Source organism: Sus scrofa, unplaced genomic scaffold (genome assembly GCF_000003025.6).
Source record: "Sus scrofa isolate TJ Tabasco breed Duroc unplaced genomic scaffold, Sscrofa11.1 Contig437, whole genome shotgun sequence".
Classification (NCBI taxonomy): domain Eukaryota; kingdom Metazoa; phylum Chordata; class Mammalia; order Artiodactyla; family Suidae; genus Sus; species Sus scrofa.
In genome coordinates this window covers 47976-75425 of record NW_018085207.1, presented here as the reverse complement: position 1 = coordinate 75425, position 27450 = coordinate 47976, and the positions used below count along the sequence as shown (strand labels likewise).

Here is a 27450-nt window from a genome sequence, read left to right as displayed (position 1 = left end):
TCTCTCTATAGAGGCAAACAGTTAGGGCTTAAAAACATACCAGCCCATTTTAATATCTGTCAAATTTATTTCCTAAATGTTCACAGTGATGTACACTCTTGGCAGGATATGAAAATTCCAGTTACTCCACATGTTCACCAAAACTTGGCCTTATCAGCATCTGATTTTAGATATTCTAGAGAATGCATAGCATTATCACATGTTTAATTTGCATTCTTCCGATGGATGATGGAGTTGAGAATATTTGCAAATATGGATTTAGTGTAAAAATACATATTGTATAGTAAAAAAAACTCAGCAAATTCAATGAAGAAGGAATGTACCTCAATAGGCTAATATAAATATAATATTGGTCATACAAACAAGCGCAGCTAGCATCTCAATAGAGAAAAGCTGAAAGGCTTTCCTCCAAGATCAGAAAGGATGTGTGTCCACTCCTGCAACTTCCACTCAACATAGTTCAGGTATACCTCTTTTTACTGCATTTCATCCTACTGTGTTTTGCAGATATCACATTTTGTACAAACCGAACATCTGTGGCAACCCTGCCTTGTCAGATGATGGTTAGCACTTTTCAGCAGTAAAGTATTTTTTAATTGAGATATGCACATTTTTAGACATAATTCTATTGTGCACTTACTAGACAGTAGAATAGTGGAAACAAAACTTTTATGTGCACTAGGGAACCAAACATTCATGTGACATATGTTATTGAATATTTCCTATATTATGGTGGTCTGGAACTGCAGCTGCAATATCGCCAAGGTATGTTTGTACTCAAAATCCTAGCCAGGGCATTAAGGTAATAAAAAAAATGAAAGGTATCCCATCAAAAAGGAAGGCTTAAAATTGTGTCTGTTTTCAGATGACATAAAAGTATATGTAGAAATCCATGGGGCTTTCATAAGAACATTGTTAGAGCTAAAAAATAAATAATTCAGTAGTTATAGGAAACAAAATCAGCATATAAAATAAGTGGCATTTCTGTATCCTAATGACAAACTATCTAAAAGAGAAATTAAGAAAGCACTGCCACTTAAAATAGCCTCAAATAGAATAAAATACTTAGGAATAAAATGAACCAAGAATGTGAAATATCTGTACACTAAAGGCTATAATGACACTGATGAAAGTATTTGAAAAAGACACACATAAAATATATATCCCATATTCATGGGTTGGAAGAATTAATTTGTTAAATGTCCATATAACCTAAAGTAATCTACAGATTCAAGGGAGTATCTATCTTAATTCCAATGGGATTTTTTACATAAAGAGAAATCATAGTCTTAACATTTGTATGGAACCACAAAGGACCTTGAATAGTCAAAGCAATCTCAAGAAAGAAGAATAAAGCAGGAAACATCATGCTTCCTGATTTAACACTACATTCTAAAACTATAGTAATCAAAACTGTATGATACTGGCATATAAACAAAAGCGTAGACCAACAGTGCATAACCTAGAACCCAGAAATAAACCCATAAAGAAGTTAAATTTTTTTTGATAAAGATGTGAAAAATACACAAGGGGCTCTTCAATAAGCAGCATCGGGGAAATGGGATAACCACATGCAGAAAAACACATTGGAAATCTATCTTACAAATCAACCCCAAATGGATTAAAGACTAAAAAATAAGTTTTGGCATCACAAGAAGAAGATAGAGGAAAGCTCTTTGACATTGGTCTTGGTGGTAATTTTTTGAATTTGACACCAAAAGCAAAAATAGTAATGGGATTACATCAAACTAAAAAGTTTCTGTACATCAAAGGAAACAATCAGCACAATGAAAAGGCATCTGAGAAACTGGGATACAAAATTGCAACTCATATCCGATAAGGGATTAGTATGTGAATACATATAAAGAGCTCAAACAACTCCATAGCAAACCAAACATCCAAAAGGGAAAACAATAAACAAAAACCAACCAAACAAAAAACACTTGATACTTAAATTGGACAAAGTCCCTGAATAAACATTTCTCCAAGAAAGATATGAAATGTGCAAGGAATATATGAAATGGTACTCAACATCCTTGATCATCCAGATAATGAAGCACAATAAGAGATCACCTCACACCTGCTGTAATGGCTATCATCACAAAGACAAACAATAACAATGTGGGTAAGGACACAAATGTGGGTGAGGAAACCCTTGTGTGCTAGAGGGAAGGTAAAGTGGTACAGTTCTTGTGGAAAACAGTATGGAAGTACCTCAAAAATTAAGTCAGGTATCAGGACTTCTCATCATGGCTCAGTGGTAAGGAGCCCAACTAGCATCCATGAGGATGTGGGTTTGACCCCTGGCCTCGCTCAATGGGTTCAGGCTTTGCACGAGCTCTGTTGTAGGTCACAGACGCAGCTTGGATCTGGCATTGTTGTGGTTGTGACATAAGCCAGAAGCTGCAGTTTTAATTGGATCCCTATCCTGGGAACTTCCATATGCCATGGGTACAGGCCTAAAAAGCAAAAAACAAACAAAACAACAACCCCCTATCATATGATCCACCAATCCCTTTTCTGTATATGCACTTAAAGGAATTAAAATCAGAATCTCAAAGTAATATTTGCACTCTTATGTTCACTGCTGCATTATGCACAATAACCAAGATACTGCAAAACCTAAGTGTACAACAGATGAATGTACAAAGAAAATGTGGATAGGTATACAATGATATATTATTCAGCCTTAAGAAGGAATAAAATCCGGAGTTCCCGTCATGGCGCAGTGGTTAACGAATCCGACTAGGAACCATGAGGTAGCGGGTTCGATCCCTGGCCTTGCTCAGTGGGTTGAGGATCCGGCACAGCCATGAGCTGTGGTGTAGGTTGCAGACGCGGCTCGGGTCCCGCGTTGCTGTGGCTCTGGTGTAGGCCGGTGGCTACAGCTCGATTCGACCCCTAGCCTGGGAACCTCCATATGCCGTGGGAGCGGCCCAAGAAATGGCAAAATGACCAAAAGAAAAAGAAAAAGAAGGAATAAAATCCTAGCTTTTGTGACAAGGTAGATGAACATGGAAGACATTTTGCTCACGAAAATAAGCCAGACATATAAAGACAAATATTGCAGGATCTGATTTATATGTGGACTCTTACACAAAAAATGAGAAAGAAAGAAAAAAGTCAAACCCATAGAAACAGAGTAGAATGGTGGCTACCAGAAACTGGAGCATGGGGAAAATGGAGACATGTCTTTTAAAAGGAAAGAAAAAGAAAAAAGAAAGGAGAGTGACTGTTTGCAGGAGGTGGGGAGAGGGAACCGTGGGAAGTTTATTATTAATGGGTACAGAGTTTCAGGGTTGCAAGTAAAAAGAGTTCTGGAATGGTTGTTGATGATGTTTGCGCAATAGGAATGTGCTGAATACAACCAAGCTCTACACATGAAAAATGGTGAAGATAGTAAATCTTGTTGGTATATTTCATCACAATAAAAACTGGGGAAATTGAATAAATTCAACAAAGTTAGAAGTACATAACTCTTTTTTTTTTTCACTTTTACTGCAGAAAGAGAGGAGATCATGAGAAAGTCACAGGGGATTCCTGTTTCAGGCAAGAAATAACCTCCTCAATAACTTTTATTCACATTCCATTGGCAAGAGCTAATTATATCGCCAAATAATGTGGCAGTGGAGATAGATAATATACTTGGCCGGGACGGTGATCTAATGCATCTCTCCTTTTATCAGTTGTGGGTCAAAAGAAGCAGGAGCCAAGTACGTTGGGTGTCCTGTGACTAAATGTTCCTGCAAGTACCAGCAAGATGCATGAAGCAATTACTCTAGAATGCTGCCTTTTTTTTTTCTTACAGAATACAATCCTTAGAACTATAGTATCCTCCTTGTAATGTCAAGGAGGCATTTTTTTCAACAATTTTTTTTTAATTTCAAGGGGAGTCAATCAATGTATATAGGGGATTTACCTGACAATACTGCTCAAATAGTTTTGGACACATGAGTGCCTTTACTCTGTTCTTCGTCATCACTTTTTAAGCACCTTCCCATGTATGAGCAGAGGTTTTCCTTTTATTCTGAAAAAGGTAGAAGACTCAATGCAAGATCAATAGTTGATATATTTATTATCTCAAGTTATTGATTTTTGATTTGCTATGTTGCTACAATTTATGCAGATACTACTGTTTTTTTCTTTTTAGGGCCACACTTGCAGCATGTGGAATTTCCCAGGCTAGGGATCGAATCAGAGCTGCAGGGGCCAGCCTGCACCACAGCCACAGCAATGCCAGATCTGAGCCACATCTGTGACCTACACTACAGCTCATGGCAATGCTGGATCCTCAACTCACTGAAGGAGGCCAGGGATCGAACCCATGTCCTCATGGATACTAGTCAGATTCTTTTCCATTGCACCACAATGGGAACTCCCAGATACTAATTTTGAGTCAAGTAAATTATATTACTCATACACCTCCGAAGTACCAGCCTTTTCAGAGTGGCTGACGTGAATGTTTTGTCCAAAATATATTCACAACATTTGACTTAGATCTGATCTACTGCCATTGAAGACTTTGTTTCCTTTCCTTTCATGGAATTTTATTATAAAGAACTGAATTTAGGCATTAGTTAAAAATAAATTTATAAAACACACTTTTATATATCCATCAGTTGACGAAAATTTTCTAAGTAGGGTAGCACAAGAAAATTACCCTGTGATACTACTAAAAGCAGTGGTTCAATATGTTCTAATTTAGTTTTGTAGAAATTCTATACCACATAGCCTTTGCAATACAGAATTGTATATTCATATTGGTTAAAAAAACCTTATTAAATATCACAAACTGAATTAAAAAGCCTAACTAATGACAAAAGGGATCAGGATCATTTTTAAAAGGTGAACACGAGGGAGTTCCCATTGTGGCTCAGCAGTAATGAACCCAACTATGTCCATGAGGATGTGTGTTCAATCCCTGGCCCTGCTCAGTGGGTTAAGGATCTGGCATTGCTGTGAGCTGTGTGTGCAGGTCATAGACAAGGCGCACATGTGACATTGCTATGGCTGTGGTGTAGGCAGGCAGCTGCAGATCCAATTCAACCCCTAGCGTGGGAACCTCCATATGCCATGGGTGTGCCGCCCGCCCTAAAAAGAAACAGACAAACAAAAAAGTTGAACATGAGAAGTAATATTCCTGAAACTTTTTCTCAACAGTAAATTCACTCATTTTGTGCAATTTTCATTTTGGGAGAATACACACTATGGACAAAAGTGAGACCTCAAACACTGTACTTATGTGTGCGTGTGTACATGTGCCAAAATGCAAAGTATTTGTGTGTGTGTGTGTGAGTGTATGTTCATCTGCATTCTGGAAAGTTTAATTTTATTTTAAACATCAATTCTTACTCATTTCATATTTTATTTGTATTTACCCATTATATTTTCTTTGATCTCCTTACTTTTTATGTTTCAGGAAATCCTCAGGGAAAAAAGGTAAATTTTTTGGAAATATGTTAACTCACAAATCCCTTTTACACTACCGATTTCTCGAGGCCTTGAGATTCCCTGTTGCTAATTCATACACCTTTCCTTGTTTTGTACTCCTGAATTTCTGACTTTCTCTAATTTTTAACATATAAATTCTCATATCATGTACTTAGTTTCCCTTGGTTTCTCTCTCTTGAATCCTTTTCAATTCTTATTTTTTCTGCTCTGTATCATTTTCTTCCTCTAAACACTAACATTTTGTCTTTCTGTGACCTGTTCTGGTTTCACTAGGAAGTTGTTGAGAGGAACAGCACTCAGTTGAAAGGCACACTGTTTCCACTCTGTATATTTTTCCAGGACACCGCAAGATGGGAACTCTATCACATATTTCAGGTTCAAGGGCTCATTCTGATGCCAATGAAACTTTCCCAAATGAATAGAGATTTCCCAAACTAATTTCAAAGCCTATGAAATTTATGCTCTCATTGACCAGTCAATGCAAATTCAAGGCTTATTCTCCAACTGTGACAGAATTTTGATTGCCCAAAGAATCCCAGGTATGAAAATATGTCCCATGAATATTCTCAGAATATTTTCTCACTGCAGAAATTATTGTGTTTTTGTCATTTTCAATATCACATTTACTGTTTACATAAACTGCAATTCCTATTAAATATGTGTGGAAGGACTTTAAATCACAGGGAATGTTCAATTATTGTACATCTCTCAATTCTCAATTTTTCAGGTGAAATACATGGGCAACAATAACCATGGGTTTTGTCAAATACATTTCTTACACACACATATAATTCATAGCAAGTCAGTAACCTCTTAGTCATCTTTTTGCAATGACAATTTTTAATTCAAAGAGAATTCATCTTACAAACATACTGATTTAATATATATAGAATATATGATTACTGCTACAGAAGAGTTGGAGACAGATAATAACTTTATTTTGTCCTTTTCATCTCTTTTCAAATATCTCTCTTGTGAATAAGTGCGTGTTTTCATTTTATGATGAAAAATGTCGGAGGAAAAATGCAAAAGCAGAATCAGTGATTGATATATTTTGTATCCCAGAGGGATAGGTAGCACTCCATTCTACTTCCTTGCATCGGTGTATTGCCAGTCTTGTTCTCTTTCATCAAAGGGGTGTATGGAAGTTGAAAAAACTCACATATTTCTGACTGTTTACCCAATTTCTACCTTGTCGTTGCTCTGAGTGTTGGCATCTTCCTTTGCTCTTCAGTGATCTCACATTGTTGCTTCTTGGATTTGTCGTTTGATTGCAATCTATGCAGATATTCCTTTTGAGCCACATAAGCTTTATTAAACACACGCATCTGAAATATTGGCATTTTCACTAATAATGTGAAAGTTTTGTTCAAGATATGTCAGGTGATTTGATTTAGACAATTTCACTGCCATGTGACACTTCCTGCCCTTCTTTTCATGGAATTTGATTAAGAAGAACATTAGTTAGGCATTGATCAAAATAGAAATTAAAAAAAAAACAGAAAGTTGTGCGTTTCTCTGTTGGTGAAAATATTGTGACTAGAGGGAGCCCAAGTAAATTTCCCTATAGTATCCCTAGAAGCAGTGCTTCAAGATCCTCCCGTCTAGTATTTATTGGAGAATATACATTCAATGATATATGTAAATGGAAAGGCAATATATTTATAAAATCATACAAACTGAATAATAAAACCATAACGAATGTCTAAAAGGAAAAGAAATGGACCACTAAGTTCACTAATGTAATACCATTTTCACGTCAGGGAGAATCCTCTCTGGACAGAACTGGCTCAGTACCACTGCATTTATGTGTGTGTATTTAGAGTGTGTATGTGTGGGTGTGTGTGGGTGTGTATTTGTGCCCTCATAGGTTTATTCTCATGTATAAATCTTGCATTCAATTTGAATGTTCTTCTCATTTCTCATGATATTTACATCGATCTCTCCATTTGAATTTCAGAACAACATCAGAGAGAATACGGTAAATTTTCTGAAAATCTGTAAATCGCCCCCAATCAAAGTGACTGCTCTCCTGTTGCCTTAACATTCCCTGCCTTGTAATCTGATACCATTCATTGGCTCACACATCTCCTGAACATCTGCTTCTACTTCCTCAACTGATAGCTTATGGATGTTTCCCAGATGAAGTTCTCTTTCTTTGTATTTCCCACCTCCCATGATTTCCAATTCCTTCTTTCCCCACTCCATAGCAGTCTTTCCCAGTTGACAATGACTTTTTCCATTGTCCAGGCATGTGCTATAATGTCACTTAGAAGGTGGTGGGATAAGGGGCACTAGGTTGATAGGAACACCCTTTCCATTTTGTATATTTTCCTGGACCATATCCAGTGTTAGGACGCCTGGACACATTTCATATTCATTGGCCAATTTTGATACCAGTGATATTTTCATGATCTAAGAGATGAGAGAGGACTCTCACTTGCTGAGCTCAGTTTGTCCATCCATTGTCCTTTCAAGGCAGGTGCAAGTTCTGATATTGGCCATTGGTCAAGTATGAGTTTGAGGCTCATTTTTCCACTGCGTTGGAACATATTACCCAAGCATTCCAAAGTACACAAAATTTTTTTATGATTCTCATTGAAATTTTAATACAGACAATTATACGAACATTTCTTTCTCTTTAACTTTTTCAGTGAAACTATTTAATTTTATTAAACTTCAATTCCTGTTATATATTTGCAGAAGGAATTTAGTCCACAGGGAATTTTTCTTTTTTTTCTTATCTTTACCATTTTTTTTTCCAGAGCTGCACCTGTGACACATGAAAGTTCCTGGGTTGGGGGTTGACTCAGAGCTATAGCTGCCAGCCTATGCCACAGCCATGGCAAAACTGGATCTTTAACCCACTCACTGAAGCCAGGGATCGAGCCTGGACCCTCAAGAGACTATGTCGGTCCTTAACCCTCTGAGCCACAATGGGAACTCCTCACAGGAAATTTTCAATTGCTACGTGCCTCTCAATTTTCAATGTTTCATGTGCAAGACATGGAAACTCTTACTTTGGAATTTTGCCCAAGATGGTATCTTACAATACAAATGCAATTAGAAATTTAACATGCTCCATGGAATGGTATTTTTAGTGATAATTTCTATTTCAAAGGGAAACCAATTCAAGTACATACAGACTTAATGTTTGTATGAAGCCATACGTCTACACACAAAGTATTGTGCAATGGTGACTTGAGTCTATGTTTCCTCTCCCTTTACAAGCACCTGTTTTGTGTTATGAGTGCGTGTTTTCCTTTTACTCTGAAAAAGATACAAGGCCGAGTACAAACCAACGATTGAAATAATTCTATATCTCTTAAACCAGAGGGAGGGCCATTTACTGCCTTCCATTCTGTGATTTCCAGCTCAGTCCCTTTGTCATCAGAAGGTGCATGGAAATGAAATGATGCTTCCTTTGACTGCTGAGATAGTCTTTGAATTTTGCAGTTCCAATTCTCAGAAGACAACGATCAGAAATAACTTTGGAGGTGTTTGAAAGTTTTGTTTTCCTACTTCCTGGTATTGTGCCCTCATCTTGAATGAATTCTTTCTTTCTTTTTTTCATTTATTGACCAATATGAAGAGGAAACTGGTAAGTCCCATGAATGCATTTCCCTGTGTGCTTAAGCATGATTTTATCGGTTAACTGTGCCTTTCCCTTCAGCTTCCAAAGACCATCTTTCTCAAATCCAACATGTGCATATTTTACATGATTTTTCCTGGGATCTTACCTTTGCACCTGAAGCTTTCCCCGTATATTTGCTATTCAATCATCCCTCAATACTACTATCTGATTTGTCCTGTTATTGCAGTGTATTCACAGACATTCCTTTTAAGTCGAGCATTTTTTACTAATCGTATGCCTCTGAAGTAATGGTTTGTCACAGTGGCCAAAGTGAAAATTTTGTCCAAGACATGCTCAAGTCACATGATTTAGATCTACTTCACATCCATTAATACGTCTTTTCACAGAACATAATAAAATTGTATTTAAGTATAGTTAAAAGAGAAACATACACAATATTATATATTCATTGGATAATGAAGGTATTCTTAGTAATGGAGCCCAGGTGATATACCCTATAGTACCTCTAGAAGCAATGATGTAAGATCCTCCAATTCAGCATATGTGGCTGTATGTGTCATGTAGATAGCATAATAAACGGATTGAATACACACTTTAATTAAAAGGCAAAGTACTTATGACATCCTATAAACTGAACAATAAAAGCCTAACTGTATCCAAAGGGATGAGGAACATTTTAAAGGTTAGCATGAGAAGTTCCAGTTCTAAAACGTTCACTCAAATCAGAATACTCACTCATTTTATGCCCATTTTCATTTATGAAGAACGCTCTTCAGATAACACTGAGTCCTCAGCCACTGGATATGCGTATATGTGTATGAGTGTGAAAGTGCTTTCATGTACATGTGTTTATTTGTGGGTGCATCCACGTGGGTTTAATATGAAATATGAATAGTGCCTTAAATTTGTATTACCTTCCCTTTTCTACATTATATTTACATTGATATCTCCATTTTCCTTTTCAGAGGGACCTGAGAAAAGTCTAGGTAAGTTTTCAAAAATCCCTTTGCTTCCAAACCCATTAAAATGACAGTTTTCTCCTGGCATTATCATTTCCTGCCTTTGAATCTACATCCGTCCTCTGCCTTGCTCTTCTCCTGGATGTCGGCCCTTCCCTCCCCAATTATACGTGTATGCATTTCATTCTTAATTACCTCAATGTAACGTCATCTCCCAACCATCCATAATTTCCCATTCCTCCTCTTTTCATTCCTTACCTTTCTTTCTCGATGGACACTGGCTTTTTCTGTTTTCTAGAGCCATGCAGTTGTTTCCCTGACAAGTTGCTGGGATGAAGGGCATTAAGTTGACAGGCACATTGTTTGTCTTCCTGAAACACAATCCAAAGATAGGAACCCTGTCACCTATGCCAAGTTCAAGAGAACATTTCCCTGCCAATGACACTGCCTCAAACATGTAGAGATGAGAGAAGATGTCTATCATGTGAGTGACATTTGTCCATCCACTGTCCTCTCCTTTATAAATATCAATCATTAGTTAATGGGAACTTGAGGCTCATTTTTCCACTGCTCTTTAACATGTTATCCAAGCATTTCCAGGTAAGCAAAAAGTTTTGATTCTCTTGGAAAAATTTTAATGAAAAATACCATATTATTCTATTTTGTTGCTCTATCAGTAACACAATATTAGTTTTGCCATATTGAAAATCTTGATAAATAATTATAGGACTTATACTTCAGGAATTGGTCCATTATAACTTACCTCTAAAATACCACTTTTCATTAAAATTTCATGACATGCAATTACCTATTACGATATCAAATATCTTTCACACTACAGCAATAAACTTTTTGTTTATTGAACTATTGTAAATGTACAATATGATGTTACATTCAAATGTAGAGCAAAGTGATTCAGATATACATGTGTAATATCTTTTTTCAGATTACTTTCCATTATAGGTTGTTTCAAGACATTGAATATATTTCCCGGTGTTACACAGGAAATCCTTATTGCTTATGTGTTTTATACATAGCAGTGTGTATCTGTTAATCCCATATTTCTTTTTTATAGAATTATTTTTGTTTTTTTATTATAGCTGATCTACAGTGTTCTGTCAATTTTCTACTGTATAGCATGGCGACCCAGTTACACATACATGTATACATTCTTTTTTCTCACATTATCATGCTTCATCATAAGTCACTAGACAGAGTTCCCAGTGCTACCCAGCAGGATCTCATTGCTAATCCTTCCAAAGGCAATAATCTGCATCTATTAACCCCAAGCTCCCCATCCACCCCATTCCCTCCCCCTCCCACTTGGCAACCACAAGTCTATTCTGCAAGTCCATGTTTTTCTTTTCTGTGGAAAGGTTCATTTGTGCCATATAATAGATTCCAGATTTAAGTGATATGATATGGTATCTGTCCTTCTCTTTCTGACTTACTTCACTCAGTATGAGAGTTTCTAGTTCCATCCATGTTGCTGCAAATGGCATTGTTTTGTTCTTTTTAATGGCTGAGTAGCATTCCATTGTGTATATATACCACATCTTCCTAATCCAGTCATCTGTTGATGGACATTTGGGTTGTCTCCATGTCTTGGCTATTGTGAATAGTGCTACTATGAACATGCGGGTGCATGTGTCTTTTTGAAGGAAAATTTTGTCTGGATATATGCCCAACAGTGGAATTGTGGTGTCATATGGTAGTTCTATGTATCGATTTCTAAGGTACCTCCATACTGTTCTCCATAGTGGTTGTACCAGCTCACATTCCCACCAAGAGTACAGGAGGGTTCCCTTTTCTCCACACCCCCTCAGGCATTTGTTGTTTGTGGACTTATTAATGATGACCATTCTGACTGGTGTGAGGTGGTATCTCGTGGTAGTTTGGATTTGCATTTCTCTAATAATCAGGGATATTGAGCATTTTTTCATATGCTTGTTGGCCATCTGTACATCTCCCTTGGAGAAATATCTGTTCAGGTCTTTTGCCCATTTTTTGATTCAGTTGTTGGCCTTTTGGCTGTTGAGTTGTGTAAGTTGCTCGTATATTTTAGAGATGAAGCCCTTATCAGTTGCATCATTTGAAACTATTTTCTCCCATTCTGTAAGTTGTCTTTTTGGTTTTCTTTGCTGTGCAAAAGCCTGTCAGTTTGATTAGGTCCCATCGGTTATTTTTGCTTTTATTTCTGTTGCTTTGGGAGACTGACCCGAGAAAACATTTGTAAGACTGATGTCAGAGAATGTTTTGCCTATGTTCTCTTCAAGGAGTTTGATGGTGTCTTATCTTATATTTGAATCTTTAAGCCATTTTGAGTTTATTTTCATGCATGGTGTGAGGCTGTGTTCTAGTTTCATTGATTTGCATGCAGCTGTCCAGGTTTCCCAGCAATACTTGCTGAAAAGGCTTTCTCTTTCTCATTTTATGTTCTTGCCTCCTTTGTTGAAGATTCATTGACCATAGGTGTTTGAGTTTTTTTCTGGGTTCTCTATTTGGTTCCATTGGTCTGTATGTCTGTTCTGGTACCAGTAGCACATTGTCTTGATGACTGTGGCTTTGTAACATTGCCTGATGTCTAGGAGAGTTATGCCTCCTGCTTGGTTTTTGTTCCTCGGGATTGCTTTGGCAATTCTGGGTCTTTTGTGGTTTTATATAAATTTTTGGATTGTTTGTTCTAGTTCTGTGGAAAATGTCATGGGTAATTTCATAGGGATTGCATTGAATCTGTAGATTGCTTTGGGTAGTATAGTCATTTTTACAATATTAATTTTTCCAACCCAGGATCATGGAATATCTTTCCATTTCGTTACAGCTTCTTTAATTTCCTTGATTAATGTTTTATAGTTCTCAGAATCTAAGTCCTTTTCCTCCTTGGTCAGGTGTATTCCCAGGTATTCGATTTTTGGGGGGTGCAATTTTAAAATGCATCGTATTTTTGTATTCCTTTTCTAATATTTCGTTGTTAGTATACAGAAATGTGACTGATTTTTGAATGTTACTCTTATATCCTGCTACTTTGCTGAATTTGTTGATCAGTTCAAGTAGTTTTCGGTTGAGTCCTTGGTGTTTTCTACATATAGTATCATGTCACCTGCATACAGTGACGGTTTTACCTCTTTTTCTTCCGATTTCGATGCCTTTTATTTCCTTTGTGTATCTTGATTGCTGTGGCTAGGACTTCCAATACCATGTTGAATAACAGTGATGAGAGTGGGCATCCTTGTCTTGTTCCATATTTTAGTGGGAAGGCTTTCAGCTTTTCTCCATTGAGTATTATATTGGCTGTGGGTTTGCCATAAATGGCTTTTATTATGTTAAGGAATGTTCCCTCTCTACCCCCTTTGGTAAGAGTTTTGATCATGAATGGATGTTGGACTTTGTCAAATGCTTTCTGGCATCTATTGAGATGATCATGTGGGTTTTGACTTTTCTTTTGTTCATGGGGTGTATGATGTTGATTGATTTGTGTATGTTGAAGCTTCCTTGTGCACCTGGGATGAATCCCACCTGGTCGTGGTGTGTGATCTTTTTTATATGTTGTTGGATTCGGTTGGCTAAAATTTTGTTGAGAATTTTTGCATCTATATGCATCAAAGATATTGGCCTATAGTTTTCTTTTTTGGTGATATCTTTGTCTGGTTTTGGTATTAGGATGATGGTGGCTTCACAGAATGTCTTTGGGAGTGTGCCTTCTTCTTCAACCTTTTGAAAAACTTAAGGAGGGTGGGTATAAATTCTTCTTTGTATGTTTGGTAGAATTTGCCCTCCTAATCCCATATTTCTAATCATCCCTCTCCCATCTTTTTCCCCCTTTGGGGGCCTTAAGTTTGTTTTCTGGGGTCTGTGTGTCTGTATCTGTTTCGAAAATAAATTCATTTGTATTTCTTTTTTAGATTCCACATGTATGTTATGTGATATTTGTCTTTCTCTGTGTGACTTACTTCTTATAGTATGATAACCTCTATGTCCAGCCACATTCCTGCCAATGGCAATATTTCATTAGTTATATCTGTGTACACATACACATATCTATGTATACATATACATATCACATCTTTTTTATCCACTCATGTGTTGATGGACACTTAGGTTGCTTCCTTGTCTTGGCTCTTATAAACAGTGCTGCTATGAACTTTGGGATGTGTACATCTTTTCAAATGAGTGTTTTTGTCTTTTCTGGATCTATGTCCATGAGTGGGATTGTTGGATCATATGGTAACTCTATTTTTCATTGTCAAAGGACTCGCCATACTGTTTTCCCTAGTAGCTGCACCAATTTATATTCCCACCAACAGGGTAAGAGGGTTCCCCTTCCTCCACACCCTATCCAGCATTTCTAGTTTGTAGTCTTTAGTTTCCCCACTGAAAGCCAAATACCTCACTTAATCATACAAACTGAAGAGTGAAAGCCTAACTACTGACAAAAAGTGATTACTAACTTTATGAAAAAAATTACCCCCAGAACTAACATTTCTAAAATCCTCTCTCAATATAGTAAACTGACTCAGGTTATGCCCCTCTCCATTTCTGGAAATGGTTCTTAGCAAAAGTGACTATTTGGGCACTCTGAATGGCTTAGCATGTGTGTGTGTCTCCGCGGGTCTGAGTGCTCCCGTATACAAATGGTTCCATATGTGTGTTACTGTTTTGTGTTTGTGTGTACCAGACTATGAATGAGATGCACTTTAAATGCAAATTTTTAGTAAGAGTGAATTATCTTTGTTTTTTGAGGTTTACATTGACCTTCTCATTTTATTTTTCAGCGGAACGTCGGAAACTATTTGGTAAAGTTTTCTGACATTCTTTGCCTCATAACCTTGAAATGATTCTAATGTTCCCTGCATTTCTATCTGCATGACTTCCACTGCTTCTCTTTCCCTTCTTTGCCCTCCAATTTTCTGATATGGACCTACTCCCATTTTAAAATCTTCTGTTTGGTTTTCCCCATTCTATGCCTTCCCACACCTTGATTTTCATGGAGTATCTTTTCTTTCCTATAAACATTAGATTTATTTCCCTCATTTATACATCTCCAGAGACTTGTTAATTTGATTATGATTTTAAATGTAAAGTAAAAAACAATAGGTATTAGGCTCATCAGCACACCTCTTCCATCCTGTGTACGTTTTCTGATAAATGACCACTGAGGTAGAATCATTGTCACTTTTCAAGTTCAAGGGACAATAACCATGCAACTGATACTGGCCCAAACTTGAAGTGGAAAGCAAACTCCACATTTGCTGAATGAAGTTTCTCTACCTTCTGCTCAGTCAACGGCTCATTTTCTCCTGTCATCCACTGGTCAAGAATGCAGTGAGCTCTAAGTTAACTCTCCCACAAACCTTGATCTTATTAATCAGTTGTTCCCAGGTATATAAATAGTTTACCTAAAATAGTGTGGCATCTTAGCTTTCAAAATTACTCGTTCCGCAACCTGCAAATGTTCTTACTGTGTTTAGAAGGATATCATCTGTCCAGGGAAGGTCATGTGATAACAGATCTCTCATTAATGAAATGTTATGTTAGTGAAATGAAGAGTGGTATTGCTTGGCAAACTGTAATGAGTTTTTACAGAAAACGCTAAGTCAAACACTAGGTTTTTCCAACCCCTATACTCTTGACATGCTTTAATTTACATTTTTGTCTTGGAGAAATTGCATTTAGCCATCTATCTCTTTACACTTTGTAGGAAGCTAAGAGTGCCTAAGTCTCCATTAACGCATGTGTAGAGGAGGGTTTACTCTTTACTGTATGTTTCCTCATCACTCTTTTTCTGGCCACACCCACAGCATGCAGAAGTTTCAGGGCCAGGGATCAAACCCAAGCCACACCAGGACCTGAGCCACAGCTGTGACAACACCAGGTCCTTAACCTGCAGAGCCACCAGGGAACTCCATCATCCCTTATTAAATACATCTCTAGTATATCTGCTCATGGAACATTTTATTCTGAAAAAGGTAGGCGGCCCAACACAAGCCCAATGCCTGAAAATGCTTAATCAGGAGGAACTCCTATTCTACTTCCTCTGATGAGGCCATTTCCAATCTCACATTCATGTGGGAACCAGAAAGTATGGACTTAAACCTGCACTACTTCCCATTACTTACTTGGACATTGAACCTCATGATTTAGATTCTCCTCAGTGGAGGGCCACTTGAACTTGAAATTTTTGACCTCTCCTCTTGCTGCCATTGACCTCTTGTTTTTAGTGGATAGGTGTTTCCTTCATTTTATTTGACTGATTAGTAAGAGGAAAAAGGTATATCTCACAACTTATATCACTTTGTACCTAAGCAGGTTTCATACGATTCCCATAACTTTGTCTTCAACACGCAGTTCCCATCTACCCCAACACCTGCAGACATAAAACTTACATGATTTTTCTTGTTATTTAGTCATTGCAGATCAAAGTTGCCTTCTGCATTGGTTATTCTGTTTACTTCCATTCCTGCTTCTGTGATTTCTCTTCTTGATACAATCTAGGCAGACATTTCTTTGTGTCAGCTAAATGTCACTAACATTAGTAATTACACATTTCAAAGTTCTGCCACTTTCAAGCTTCTGCAGTACGAGGTTTTTTCCAAATATGCTCAGCTGTTTGATTTACAACCACTTTCACTCTCGTTTAGGACTGAAATCCCTTCTTTCACGTGAACGTGATTTCATTAAGAAGGGCTTCCCTTTGGCATTATCTAATATAGGAATTTGTATTTCAGGGATCAAACCTGCATCATCCTCATGGATAGTCAGGTTCTTAACCCACTGGTCCACAATGGGAACACTAGTTTTGCCACTTTCAAGCTTCTGAAGTATGAGTTTTCTCCACGACTTGTTCATTTGTTTTATTTACCACCACTTCCACTCACTTTTAGCACTGAAGTCCCTTCTTTTCATGTGATTTCATTCAGATGCACTCACTTAGGCATTAGCTTACATAGAAACTCACATCACAGGAGTTTGCCCATCCCAGGAGAAAAGTGTGAGCAGAATCATCCAGGAAACAAACCCTGCCCTTCCTCCACAGCACAGTTTCTGCCCTGAATCAATTCTTCCTTTATCACAGAGGTGTTACACTACCTTTATAGAAGCTGCTTGTGACTTTACACGAAGTCATTTATAATCTCAGTTCTTTTCTCACCAGGATTTGTGGACAAGTGGGAAGTTCTGTTTTTTGTCTGATTGGTGAGATTGCATTTGAACCTGGTGGTCCACTTCTCAGAAGTGTGCGTCAGTTTTGACCACCCAGAAAACTACGGTAGCACTGAAATTTGTGTCTTTCTCCCTCCCTGACATTGTATCTTCTTTGTGAATTCTCTTTCTTTCTTTCTTTCTTGTTAATGATAATAGGGAAGAAGAAGTTAAGTCACATGAACGTTTTTCCCTGTTTAAGATCTGTTTCCTTTCTTACTGCACTTTCTCCTTTAAATCCCATTCAATCACCTTTTTCAACGCTAATAAATGCATATTTTTACATGAGTTTCTTGGAATCTTACTCTTCCAACAGAATTGCCATCTTTTGTCATTTATTTATTTCTCAAAATTGCTTCTTTGATTTGTCCAGTGGTGCAGTCTATGTATATATTTTGTCAGACTCAAGTAAATTCTGTTAATCATACACCTCTGGGTATTGGCATTTTCTCTGTAGCCTGTGTGAAGGTTTTGTCCAAGATTAAAATCATTTGACTTAGACCTGCTTCCCTACAAGCTAAGCTTATTTTCCTTTCCTTTCATGGGGTTTAACTGAGAAGACCTTCACTTGGGCATTAGCTGAAATAGAAATTCACAAAACACGAGGTTATATATTGTCAATGGATGAAAATATTGCAGATGGAAGAGCCCAGAAAACATGTCCTTGTGCGCCTCTGGAAGCAGTGCTCAGGATGCTCTAATTTAGTTACTATTGCTACTTTATATCCTTCGGCTATCACAAAACTCGATTTAACTATACATATTAATTAAATGCCATCAATTGTTTAAATCTTTCAAATGATAATAAGTGCCTCTACTCCAAGGGATCAAGAACATTTTTAAAAGGTGATTAAGAAAACTACTCTTCCTAAATTTTTTCTCAGTGAAATCATTCATTTTATGCCCATTTTCCATTTGAGGAGAACACTTCTTTGGACAAAATTGAGCTCTCGAGCACTGTGTTTGTATATGTTTGTGAGTGTTTGTGTGATGATAAGATATGTGTTTGCATTGCATGTTTGTGTTTATACTTATCTGCTTCCTGATGGGTTTAATTTATGTATAAATTTTACATTGCAATGATTTTTTGTTGTATTTCTCTTCAATTTTCAGAAATATTTCAGAAAAAACATTGGTGAATTATTTCTTATATTCTTTAGCCTCAAAATACTTTGTAATGATGGTTCTTCTGTTGTCTTTAATATTCCCAGCCTTTTATCAATATGTTATTCATTGGCTTACACTTCCTTGAGATATCTACTATTGTAACTCAAATTTTTGGTTACAGAATTAACTTGTATTTCTCTCCTGATTTCCTCCCTCCCCTCTTATTTGTAGGATATTCTCTGAATAGAAGAGAGCAGTCTTCAGCCATTGTTGGTAGGTTCATTAAATGTGTAAATGTCTTTGTCTGCTGCCAATATATTATATTTTGCTTTCATGTTTTTCAAAAAATTAGATTTTTATTCATGCTTGTTTTCAGAGGTATTTAACTTAATCTTTCCATGTTATCTTTCAGATGATCTCCAGGGAAAAAATGGTAAATTTCTGAGAAGTGTCCACTCCAGTAACTCTTCCAGTGACTGCTTCTATGATATCTTTAACATTATGTGCTTTTTTTTATCATTATGCTACCCATTGGTTCCTCCTCTCCTGCATGTCCGTTCTTCTCTACCCAATTTTTGGATATGAACTTCCTCCTTATTCTCTTATTTCCACTCTTTTCCCCAGTGTCCCATCAATTCCCATTGCATCTTTTTTTTTTTCTTTTTAGGGTTTTAGGGCCACACCCACGGCATATGGAGGTTTCCAGGCTAGGGGTCAAATCAGAGCTACAGGTGCCAGCCTACGCCACAGCCACAGCAACACCAGATCTAAGTCATTTCTGCGACCTACACCACAGTTCATGGCAACGCCAGATCCTTAACCCACTGAGAGAGGTCAGGGATTGAACCTGTGTCCTCATGGATACTAGCTGGGTTCCTTAACTGCTGAGGCATGACAGGAACTCCCATTGCATCTTTTTAAATCCATACCTTTCCTTCCCTACAACACTGGCTTTCTTTACCTTCCAGAGACTTGCCACATTTGTATTGTGAATTTGTAGACTAAATGGGTTTGGACTAATAGGCACAGGATTTTCACATTCTATATATTTTTCTGGAAACTGCCCATGACCTTAGGACCTTTTCAAGTATCCAGGTTGAAGGGGCCATTACTATGCTATTGATACCTCCCCAAACTTGAAAAGAAAAGAGGATTCCAAGTTTGTGATAAAGTTTCTCCCTCCATTTCACTGCCAAAGAATGTATAAATTTGGATGTCATCCACTGGTTAAAGATGACATTGGGCTCACTGTTTAAGTGTTCTTTATCATATTAACCAGGTGTTGCTAATTTTACAAGTACTTCATCATATTTTCCTGGATTTTTTCTCATCTACATTAAATATTTTTTATTCTTTTTCATTTTTTATTCAAACAATTGTTAATACTAAAAACTGCTATGCTGTTTCAATGTTTGCACAAGAAGAACAGTACCATTTAAGGTAAGTTTGTGTACAGTACATATCTCAGTTCAGAATTTTTTATATGAATATGAATGAAAAGAGATGGTATTATCCTAGGATAAATCCAAAATATGTTAATAAGGCACTAATATAGTTGAATAACTATTCAAGGTTTACCATCCCTTTTTATAATCATATTTTCAATTAACATTTTGGTTTACATATTGAGTGGAATTTAGGAAGACATTTAGTCAATGCATCAAGCAGACTTCATAGGACTATGGCAACAGATAACAGTTTTTGTCAGAGGGGTACTTTTCTGCACACTTTTCCATTACATTTTGGATACTTGTCCCATATATGTGAGCAACTTGGTCTTTTATGGTGAAAATGCAGGAAGGCCCAAGGCAAGATCAATGATGGTCATAACTTATACCAGAGGAAGTTCTACTCTATGTTCTCTCATTATTTCCTTTCTTCTCTTAAATCCTTTGGCACAAAATATGAAGCCATATAAAAAAACAGCATCACCTTTCATGGGTTACATGGCATTTGGAAACCTTTGATTCCAATTCTTAGGAATGTGGGTTACGTTTAAGGGAAAATGAACAACAAAAAGATTTCAAATCATTGCCCTTTCCTTTTCCTGATGTTGTGCCTTCATTTGTAGTTTAAATGGCTATTTCTTCTTTTTATCTTTCAGCTAAGAGTGAACAGAATAATGACAAGTCCCTTTAAATATTTTACACCTTGTATTTTGTCATGTTTTGTCTGCTTCTTCACCATGTGTCTTTGATGCTCCGCGGTATTCTTTCTCAACTCCAACCGACCTATGTAACGCTACCTCATAATATTTTCATTTCATTGTTATTTCTACTGAAATTTATCATGTTCGTAGGTTATTCAATGCCCCATTTTCCTTTGACTTCCCCTATCCTTCCTATTCATGTGGAAATTTCCTTTTTGTAAAATATATATTGATACAAATTAACTTGTAAGAATTTTGCTATTTTTAAAGTTCTTTGTCCAAAATGGTTGACTCATTTGATTGAGAAGCCCATTCACTGCCAATTAACAGTTCACTTCTTTTCCTTTTCTCTGACTTCCTGAAAGTAAGCATCCTTGAAGAAAAGTTAGAAATCAAACTCCCATAAAACACAGCTAAACATTAATCTCCTGAAAAATGACATGAAGAGAGGCACCCATCAACCTGACCTGACCTGAATGTCCTATAAAAGCAGTAGTTCAGGATTCTGTAATCCAGTGTTTGGTGAGTTTATATACCAATGCTACTGCCACTGTAGGAACAGTGAGTGTATTTATTTAGCAGAAATCAGATGACATATAAACATGAAAAACTGAGTAATAAAAGAGTAAATACTTTCGAAAGGAATCATGAAAACTTTTATCAGGTTCATTACCAGAAATAATATTTCTCACTGTCTCAATGGAAAATATGTATTCATTTTCCCCTCTTCATTCATTTAATACCATTCATTTCTTAAAAGTGAGCTTTCAGAAACAGTTTGCATGTTGGCTTGCATATGTTTATTTGTCTGTGTCTGTGTTTTCTACTTGTCTGCATCTTGACAATTTAATTTTGCATACAAATTTTTCAGTGAATCTGAATTTCATTTGTTTCATTCCAATGATATTTACATTGTATTTTGTTTTTATTTTACAGATGTACTTCAGAAAAAATATGGTAAAACCTCTTTTATGCCCCTTCACCCCCCAAACACTGTAGAACACCTGCGTTCGTGGTGTTGTAAAGATATCCCAGCTTTTAACCAACGTGTCACCACTGGCTTGCCCTCTCCCAGATCTCTACCATTCTAGCACAATATTGCAGTTAGGGACTCTCCCATATTCCTCCCTTCTCTGCTCTTGCAAAGCCTGTATGTTCCAATATAGTCTGTGGGTCAAGTGTAAACTTGAGGGGCATCCCTGCACTGCCTCTGAGCACATGACCCAAAGGTCCCTGGGTACTCAAAAACCTCCCATGGTTTCTCCTAGAATTTTTTTAAAAGCCAATGAAAGCAGTTTTAATTCATTCTTTTTTACTTCATTGACACAGCTGTCAATTTTGCAAACTCCAACTACTTCAAATATTTGTAGAAGGATTTCATAGCTTAAGGAAAGATCAATAATAATAATCATAATACATTTCTGATTTCTAAGTTTTTAAGGCAAATGACACAAGGAACTACTGTCCTACAATGTTCCCAGAAGGCTTTTCATAAAATGCAAATGTAGTCTTTAGAAGTTTAATATCCTGTTTTTCTAATGACATTTTTGTCAGTGTCCTTTCGTTTTCAGAGGGAATCAAATTCACCTCTCAGTGCATGTAGCTGGCTTCATGTAGCCTCTGCCACAGGCCTTGCTTGGAACCAATGGAAGTTTTTTCTTCTTTGCTTCCTCCTCTCTTTTCAAGTAACTCTGTCTTGTGTGAGTGTGTATTTGCATTTTAGTCTCAAAAGGGGATTGAATAAGATGAGTTTTATTTTGCCATGAGTGAAAATAGAAATTCGCCAAAAACAAAGTGATGTAATCATTGCTGAATGAAATGTGAACGCAGACAGGTTCCCAAGAGCCAAACCCTGCACTTTCTCTAGAAGCAGGTGTTGAGTATCCTCTAATCCATTGTCCGTGGATACCTTATAAAACAAAGTTACAACAATGAAGAGAAGCGATGATTTGTATCTGACAGTGACAGAGAACTCCTTAAAGGTATCCAACCAAACAGTAAGGGCCCAAGTGTGGTCCAGATAAATTAAGAACTTTGTACAAAGGTAACCACCATCACTAATGATCCTGAAATTTTTCCACCAGTCAGTAACCTCATTTTTCCTGCTTTAGTTTTGACCAGTATTCTCAGGACAAAAGGAAGTTTCCAGGCACATTGGTACATAGGTGTGTGCCTATGTGTGTGTGTGGGTTTGTCTAAATCTGGATGCAATTAATATTGTATGTGAACTTGTTCCCATCAGAGCACAGCGAAAACAAATACAACTAAGAACCATGAGGTTGCGACTTCAGTCCCTGGCCATGCTCAGTGGGTTAATGATCCTGCGTTGCCCTGAGCTGTAGCGTAGGTTGCAGACGTGGCTCGGAACCCACATTGCTGTGGCTGTGGCATAGGCAGGCAACTCATTAGACCTCTAGCCAAGGAACCTTCATGTGCCACAGGTGCAGCAGTAAAGAGCCAAAATGACTGAATACATAAATAAATTCCCCTTGTGCTGTGAATCCCATAGTAATTATCTGGCCTTTCCTTTTTATTTTTCAGATGATCCTCAAAAGAAACTCAGTAAGTATCTCTGACGACCTCTTTGTTTCCACAGCCTGTATTAAACATTCAGGTTTTTGGTTCTTTCGGCATCCCCTCTCTTCTTTCCTATATGCCATCTTTTGGCTCACATGTCATCTCCATGTCTTCCCTCTCCTCCCTCAAGGTTTCTGTTTATGGACGTCTCCCATCTTAAGTTCTCTTCGTTTCTTTTACCCGAGACCTGATTCCTTCTCAGTGCTTCCCACTTCATTTCACAGGGCCCTTCCTGTAAACATGGTCTTACTCTGGCTTCCAGAGTCTTGGCAGGTTCGTTTTGATTTTGTGAGAAGAAGGGGAGAGACTGATGGACATGTGGCTTCTGTTCCACGTTTAGCTTCTGGAACACTTCCAATAACGTAGACTCTCTGTCATACAGCAAAGTTCAAGGGGCCATTCTCATGCCATTGATGCCTCCCCAAAGCTTATGAAATAAAACAAGGCTGCAAATTTGCTGAGTGATGTTTTCCCAAAGCTTGTCTTCTGAAGAGTGTGTAGACTCAGTTCTAATCCATTGATCCAGGGGGGGGCTTTGGGCTCTTACTTCCAATGCTCCCGGTCGTTTCCTGCAGTCTTTTTGCAGGTGCACAGAGATTTTACACACCATTTCACGGATTTCTTTTCTTTTATGTCAGAGCACTTCCTCTGTCTTCTTCTTGCAAGATATTGACATCGTTATTAATTTATCACATTGAGACAAGCTTTAAGTGTTTGTAGACGCACTGTGTACACTAGGGAAAATTAATTTATACTCTAGTTCTCCAACCTGCAATTTTCTATGACTGTCATGAGAGGCTATCGCCCTAGGATACTCCTCGGTGTTTTTAATGAAACACTGATATAAACTAAGATAACACAGCTACGGACAGGGTTTTGGCTAGATGGATGCTCTTACTATGGACTTCCTCACGACCTCATAGGTACGGGACTCCCGTATGTGTCCATGTTTACACTGTATTCTGGAAAAAGGAGAAGGCCAAGTGAGAGACAAATGATTGCTACTGTTTATCCCAGATGAAGTCCTATTCTACTTTCCCTCGCACCATCATTTTCTGTCTTTGTGGCTTTGCCTCAAGCGGTGAGGGGGTGGGGGAGGTAAGACAACACTGCCACCGATTCACACCATGTCCTGTGAACATCTGTGCTTCCATTTCTAAAAACATTGGTCCCTTTGAGACGTGGCCTAAGCTCAGAAAGCACTCCCCAATTCTGTTAGCCGCCCAGCAGAGAGAGCCAAAGGGTTCTTTGGGTGGTGGTGGTGTTTTGTTTGTTTTCTACCACACTGGTAGAGTCGTTAACAACATAAGTCTTTGCCTCTAGGGAAATGTTCCAATTATGATTCTGTTTTCAAATGGATAGTATTGAGGAACATTTCTTAACTGTCTGTAGCAGGTTTCATAGGATGTCTGCTATACATTGTTTGCACAAATGGATGCTTTTTCTCCTTGCTTTCTCATCCAACTCCCTCTCTCTCTCTCTCTCTCTCTCTCTCTCTCTCTCTCTCTCTCTCTCTCTCTCTCTCTCTCTCTCTCTCTCTGGTAAGTACCTCTCTTGTGTGTGACTGTGTGTTTGCAGTTTATTCTGAGAAGGTAGAAAGTCCAGTGCAGAACCAGTGATGGATCCTGTTCATCCCAGGGGAAGTCCTTTCCTACCTCCTCCCATGCTGTCACTTCCAGTCTTGGTTCCTCTGACTCACCAAGGGGTGAGGGGAGGTAAAACAAGCTTGTTGGGATTTCTGAAAAGACTTCCAGCCTTCAAGAAAGTTGGGTCAGGTCGAACCACAGAGAAAAGCCTGGATGGTTTGCAAATGTTTTGTCCTTGTCTTGTCCTCCCTTTTGGTCCTCATTTTCAGTGGTTTTTGAGTGTTTTCCCTTTGATGATAGCAGTAATGATGAAGAGAAAAGGCTCCAGCCCCAGGAATGCCCTTCCCTGTCTATCTCGTCATCGTTTCATCCTTTTCCGGTACCTTTGGCTTCTAATCTCTGGGACAGTGTTCTTCAACACCGGCACATCATACTGCTCTGTGGTTTTGACTCATGGCCTTGTTTTTCCAACCATCATTCACCATGTCTTTATTTCTCATGCAAGTTCCCCCATTATGATTTCTTTCATTTTTGTCCCTTTGTCTCAACTGATGTAAACAGACCTCTTCTGCCATGTAAATTTCGTCAATCACATATTTGTGAAGAACTGGGCTCTTTGGGAACTAGTGTGAACATTTTGTCGGATAGATAATCACGTTACTTGATTCTGACCCCCTTACCTTAGGTTTACAGTGTCATTTCCTTTCTTTCATGTATTTTCGTTAAGATGAGCTTCACTTAGAAGTGACCTGAAACAGAAACGCATATAAAACAAAGTCATACATTAACTGGTTGAAGAAAGTTTTGGAATGAGGCACGCAGGACCCTCGACTTCTCTTTCAGCTCGTAGCGGTGATTCTGTGTTCTTTAACTCAGTGAGCGTGGCTGCCGTGCACAGCAAGAGCGGTCACAATAACGCATAGATGACATACTTAGCACCAGTCAAGCAACCTCATCAAGGCTAACAACTCAAGTGACAGATATGTAAACAAACTGAATGCGACCAACATAATTTTTTTAAGGTGGCAACTGGGAGAAATAATGTTTCTTCAGTCCAGAAAGTTCACTCATTTTTCTGCTTTTCATTTTATAAAGAAAGTCTTTGCAGTAAAAGTGCTTTCGCCACTGTTTGTGTGCATGCATGCATGTGTGTAGATGTGTGATTGTTTATCAGTATCCTGACAAGATTAATCTTACACAGTTTTCAATAAATTTGCATTTTCGTTGTGTTTTGTCCAATGAAATTTACATGGATTTTCTATTTTATTTTCCAGAAGAACTTCAGGAAAAAATTGGTAAGCTTTCCCTGACATTCCTTTGGTCCCCCCAAAAACCTTTAAAATAACTGCTTTCCAAATGTCGAACATTTCCTGCCTTTTGGCTGATTTGTCATGCATTGACTCACATTTCTGCTGAAGGTCCACCGTTCTAACCTGAATCGCTGCTTGTGGATTTCTCCCATATTTCTTTCACCATTGCTGTTTCACAGCCTATGTAAATTTTTATATCATCCATTTGTCAAGTGTAAATGACACAGGTCATTCTTTTGCTGCTTTGAAACTATCACCCAAGTATTTCCAGGCCTGCAAATGTTTTACACGATGTTTGAAATTTCCAATGATAGGAATGTTCCTTTATGCTTTTCGTTTTTACTGACACAGTTATCAGTTTGGCAACCTGCAATTGTTTCAGTATTTGTAGAATGATCTTACATCTTAGAGAAGTTGAGTGGTGACATATCTCCCTGTTCTGACTTTTTAAGGTGAATGACAGGAGAGGCTTATGCCCTGAAACATTTTCAAAACTTGGCACTTTTTCAAATTTCAAAAGTTTTTATCAAATAGTTCATATTAATGTCTCCTTTGGTAATGACACTTCCCAGTTAGGTTTTTGATTTCCGAAGGAATGGCATTTAGGAATATCCCTTCATGCCTGTAGCAGCCTTCATGCAACTGCTGTGACACCAACATCATTTTGGACAAATGGGTGCTTTCTTTCTCTTTGCTTTGCTTTCTCTTCTCTTTTTTAAGTGACAGTCACATGCGGTTGGGTATTTGCACTTTGCAAATCACTGACATCAAATGAGCTAGATTTGACGTGGTTAAATTAGAAATTTAAAAAGCAAGGTTACCTAAGCATTTCTTCAGAACACTGCATAATCTCTGGAAGCAGTGGGTTCTTCAGTGTTCTCTAACTCCCTGCCTCTGGGTGCTGGATACAGCACACCTACAGCAATCATGAGGGTTGAGGAGTTTTACGTAGCAGCAGCCGAGGAACGCTTGAAGTCCATGAGACAGATCAATAAAGGTTGAAGTAACATCCAACTAGGTCTAGAACACTTTTAAAAAGTAATCTCAATTACTGTGGTCCCTGAAATTTTGCCTACATCGGTAAAGTCATTCATTTTCTTATTTTTACTTTTTGAACCCTGAAATGATATTGTTTTATGTAGTATTTCCTGAGTTTATTTTCCTCATACCACAGTAACTGTTCCAACTCCTTCTTGCCTTTTTAATGGACATAGTTGTTAATTTAGCAAACTGCAATGCGTTTTTCGATTTGGGGAGAAGGACTTTATATACTAAAGGAAAGTCACATATAACGTATTTCTCAATTTTGGAATTTTATGTGAATGACATGAGAAGCTATAGTCCTACGAGACACCTAAGAGACTTTTTCACAAAGCAATAATATGACCATTAAAAGCTTACCATCCTTCTTTTCCTAATAAGAATTCAGCTATATTTTTCTTTGCAGTTCTAAGGAATTTAGGAATATATATATTCTGTAGACAGAGCAGTCCTCGTACGACTAGAGGTCCAGATACTG

General features: G+C 37.7%; 1 protein-coding gene across 20 annotated transcripts in view; it reads left to right on the top strand.

Annotated features, from left to right (window-relative positions):
• Nucleotides 1-27450, top strand: part of LOC100518053 (paramyosin) — a 121092-nt gene that overhangs the window by 46441 nt on the left and 47201 nt on the right. For 19 of the 20 annotated variants that reach the window (XM_021082044.1, XM_021082049.1, XM_021082046.1 and 16 more), the window contains 5 exons: nt 18541-18582; nt 18722-18742; nt 21395-21415; nt 23000-23020; nt 25896-25916. In XM_021082044.1, coding sequence (XP_020937703.1) covers nt 18541-18582; nt 18722-18742; nt 21395-21415; nt 23000-23020; nt 25896-25916 — 126 coding nt within the window. Of the gene's footprint in view, nt 1-3504; nt 3550-7411; nt 7433-9043; nt 9053-10011; nt 10033-18540; nt 18583-18721; nt 18743-21394; nt 22974-22999; nt 23021-25895; nt 25917-27450 lie in introns of those variants that run through there. The other variant, XM_021082063.1, reaches the window with a different exon arrangement.